At 44.7% G+C, this 3,732-nt stretch overlaps 1 protein-coding gene and 1 long non-coding RNA gene across 2 annotated transcripts in view; one reads left to right on the top strand and one right to left on the bottom strand.

The window, feature by feature from the left end:
* Nucleotides 1-288: 288 nt before the first annotated feature.
* On the bottom strand, nt 289-2,979 carry LOC121709372. Its single transcript, XR_006031931.1, has 3 exons — nt 2,892-2,979; nt 1,166-1,215; nt 289-649 (listed from the first exon to the last, which is right to left on the bottom strand). It is a non-coding gene; the product is annotated as an uncharacterized LOC121709372 (long non-coding RNA).
* Nucleotides 2,902-3,732, top strand: part of LOC121709324 (transmembrane protein 151B) — a 26,129-nt gene continuing 25,298 nt past the window's right edge. The window contains 1 exon segment of the mRNA XM_042092610.1: nt 2,902-3,661. Coding sequence (XP_041948544.1) covers nt 3,602-3,661 — 60 coding nt within the window. The 5' untranslated portion in view covers nt 2,902-3,601.

The following is a 3,732-nucleotide window of genomic DNA, read 5'->3' as shown; positions in this document are numbered from 1 at the left end:
GCCCCAGACGTGCCTGCTTTCTGCCCTGCTTTGGTAATTAAATACACAGATGGGACAAGAGGGGGTGGGACCATAAGTGGCAGAAGGCTGAATGAGGTTGAGGTATGCGATAAGTGATAAGTTATCCCATGGACACTTGTGGTCAGTGGGTCATATGGCCGGCAAGATTCCCCCTGATTTTATCAACAAATGGATGACGAACACACTAGCCACAATTGTTATTTTTATTGCAAATTGGTTCTTTTTCATTCTGCTTTGGTTGTTGTTCCAACATCCTGAATGATATCCCATCTGAACACATTGTAGACTGAATCAACTCTAAATCCTCTGACAAATGCTGTGAGCACTTCCATGATGCACCAGTAGATGGCACTGGACTCTGCCTGAGTGGCCTGCACAGGCAGCTGATGTTTAGTCCAGAGCCTCTGAGGCCTGACCAGGACCACCAGCTCTTACCAAGCAAGGCGCTGCCAAAAACCTGATGCCAGCTCGGGTGTGGCACAGCTTTTAGCGCACCTTAGGGTGGCATCATGCCCAGAGGGCCAGGCGGAGCGTGGGCTCATGAGGTCTCTGTGCTCAGAAGGCCCAGTGTGTTCCACTGCTGGGAGTTCTAAAGTTCTATTTATGTATTCCACATCCATGAGGCATTCTGAAATGTTTCCAACAAAGATTTTAGATTGGAGCTGAGCGCTCTAGAATCTTTGGTTTCCACCCAACAATGTGCATCATTCTGATGGCTTTTGACCCACATTATGTACAACCTAAAGACTTCATTCCTTGTAAACTTTACATTCTTCATGTGTGTAAAGACACTGAGTCTGTGGTTTTGTCCACTGTATTTGGAATAAGACAAAAAACGCAATTGTTTTCAAAATCTTGGAATTATAATGTTCCCTCATCATAATCTGGGATTATATTTTGACCTTCATTAATCCCAATAACACAAGCCTTTTCGATGTAATATGTTTTTCACACTTTGGTATAATAATGTGTTACAAAAATTCAGGGGTATACATACATACAAGCATACATACATACATACATACATACATAAATAATTACAAAATTAACTCATTAATTTAAGGTCCCCTTGACTTGTACTTTGTTTACATTTGCAACCATTTGGGCCTTATTTGTATCAAAGGCTAGTAGAGGCATTTCTTACCAGGATGTTGGTACAAGAGCAGAGCTGTAATGAATCTCCACTGGCGCATCCTGTAGATGATAGACAACACGCCGCTAAATGAATGAATACAAATCCTTTGCACTGTTACACACAGCAAGGCCAATGTCCACCCTAAGCGCTTCTGCACAGACAATACAAAAGCAGAGGAGGACTCAAACACAACAGGAGGACTCACAGGGCCTGGGTCCACCTAGCAGGAGCAGAGGAGGACTCAAACACAACAGGAGGACTCACACACAACAGGAGGACTCAAACACAACAGGAGGACTCAAACACAACAGGAGGACTCACAGGGCCTGGGTCCACCCAGCAGGAGCAGAGGAGGACTCTGGTGGTCAGTGCTGACTCCAGTAAACACACACACACACACACACACACACACATACACAGCATGTATCTGCTCTGCTTGTAAGTGCTCAGGATTTACATCTCTGGGGCTTGTTAGACATCCACTGCACGCTGCCCGATGCATTAGCGCGCCGCACCCAAATGGATTACTAACTCCAATCTAACTTGGAAAACCACACCCTTATGGATTACTAGCTCCTAGCCAATCTAACTTGGAAAACCACACCCTTATGGATTACTAGCTCCTAGCCAATCTAACTTATAGCTGTATTTTTTTAAATGAGGTTTGCTGAAGTTATCTGGGTGATTTAGAGCTAGAGAGTGCTAGAGCAGGGAAATCTGAAGAGACAGGCAGCTTTATATTTCATATGAAAGCTTTGGTGGGAGGACACAGGCTTGTGTGTCTGTAAATACTTGTTATCAGTGGATCATTTATAACCAGAATGCTATCCACAAATCATGCAACTATAACACATTAGGACTCTGCTCGGGTCTACTGGACAGTGTGAAGGTCAAAGTGCTTCGGGGGGAAGTGCTAAGTTTGATATCAGTGAACTCAGCATTAGTCCTAATCTCCAGGTCCACATAAGTAGAATTCAAAACTCCTTTTCTCACACTGTAACATTTCTTTGGGTTTTCGTGTTGTCTGTCCGTCCTGATCTCAAGGCAAGTGCTTCAAATTTGGTATGAAATTAACTTGAACTCTAAGATGAACTGATTTGATTTTGGTAGTCAAAGGTCAAAGTTCAAGGTCATTGTGATCACATGTATGCCTGTTTCTCATAAACACAATATCTCAGAAGTCTCAGAAATACCCATGATAGCACATTGATAAATATTCTTCAAATTTGAAACTTGGACTGAGAGATCAACTATCAATAATCTATGTCAGTCTATAACAGCCCTTGAATGTACAGTATGTCAACCAGAGATCCAGCTGTATGGAGCCATGTAACCGCAACCTGATAATTCTTACACAAATACTCTCAAGCGCTTCCATGTTGTTCTGAGAATTGAAAGTAACAAAATTCTAACCACACACATACATGCACACACACACACACACACACACACATTTACAGAGAGAATAACAGCAAGGCAACAGTACATAAAAAAACGGGAATTCCTTGCTTAAATATTAGGCTTAACAGCTAAACATCTGATTTCAGCAAATCCATGCACACACATTATTTTATTGCATCTACGCATTTGCATCCAACTCAGTCTATTTGTCTGACATAATGGAATGAAAAGCCTAATGAAAATAACGGAAATCGCTATTTATAAATAGAGCCAATCAGCATTTCAATTTGCTTGGATTTGATGAGCGCCGACTTGAGGAAAAAGGTGCACTCACACAACCACGGTCTGGTGATGACATCATCGGGAACCCTGAGCCCATACCGTGCAGGTGCGAGTTCGAGCTGGAGCGGGATTGCCAAAACTGAGCGGCCGCGACAGAGTGATCCCAGGTGTTCTGAGAGAGGGGGCGTAGTCCAAAACAAAAGCAACACATGTGCTGTTTTGTTACTATAACAACACAAGCACCGAGAGAATAATTATTTTGTATAGGGCGGGCTCAGCGGGCTACGTTACATTGGGCGCGTGCCAAAGTGGTACACCCGCGACGTCTTTCTCTCACCCCTCTACCTCCCTCTCACGGTGGTCTCGTCAAACGCACAGTAATGGATCGACATCGACAGCTCGGTGAACACTACCTGTAACTCCTTGATCTTTGTACGACGCTTCACACGAGCATACTGTTTTTTTGTTTTTCATTATTCATTTTCAGCGTAAGCTGCCATAGCATCGTGAACAGCATCCTAAAGCATAGATGCAAACCGCGACTGCGGTGACGTGGTGACCACCGCGCGCTGATGAGAATGCACCCGCTTCGGCGATGCTACCTTCGGGGAGTCTCCACAGAGCTGGCGCTAAATGGACTGAAGAGCCTCGCGGGGATGTCCCGTTGGTGGACCGTGGGTCTGTGTGAGTCTTGGACCTGTCTCCAATGTTGACATCGCTAGACATCGAGCCTAAATCAACAGAGAGACAGGAGGACTGAGGATGCCAGGGGTGACGGTGACCGGAGAGACACCCACATTGAACGGGGGCGGAAGAGAGGAGGTAAGGCGCGAGAGAGTTTTAAGCTGCGTGAACAATGACTTCTCGTTAAAAGCCGTCGGGGGATTTTCGAA

This window comes from Alosa sapidissima, chromosome 5 (genome assembly GCF_018492685.1).
Source record: "Alosa sapidissima isolate fAloSap1 chromosome 5, fAloSap1.pri, whole genome shotgun sequence".
In the NCBI taxonomy this organism is placed as follows: Eukaryota; Metazoa; Chordata; class Actinopteri; order Clupeiformes; family Clupeidae; genus Alosa; species Alosa sapidissima.
Note: the sequence above shows the minus strand (reverse complement) of the source record. Positions and strands in the feature narration are given on the sequence as shown.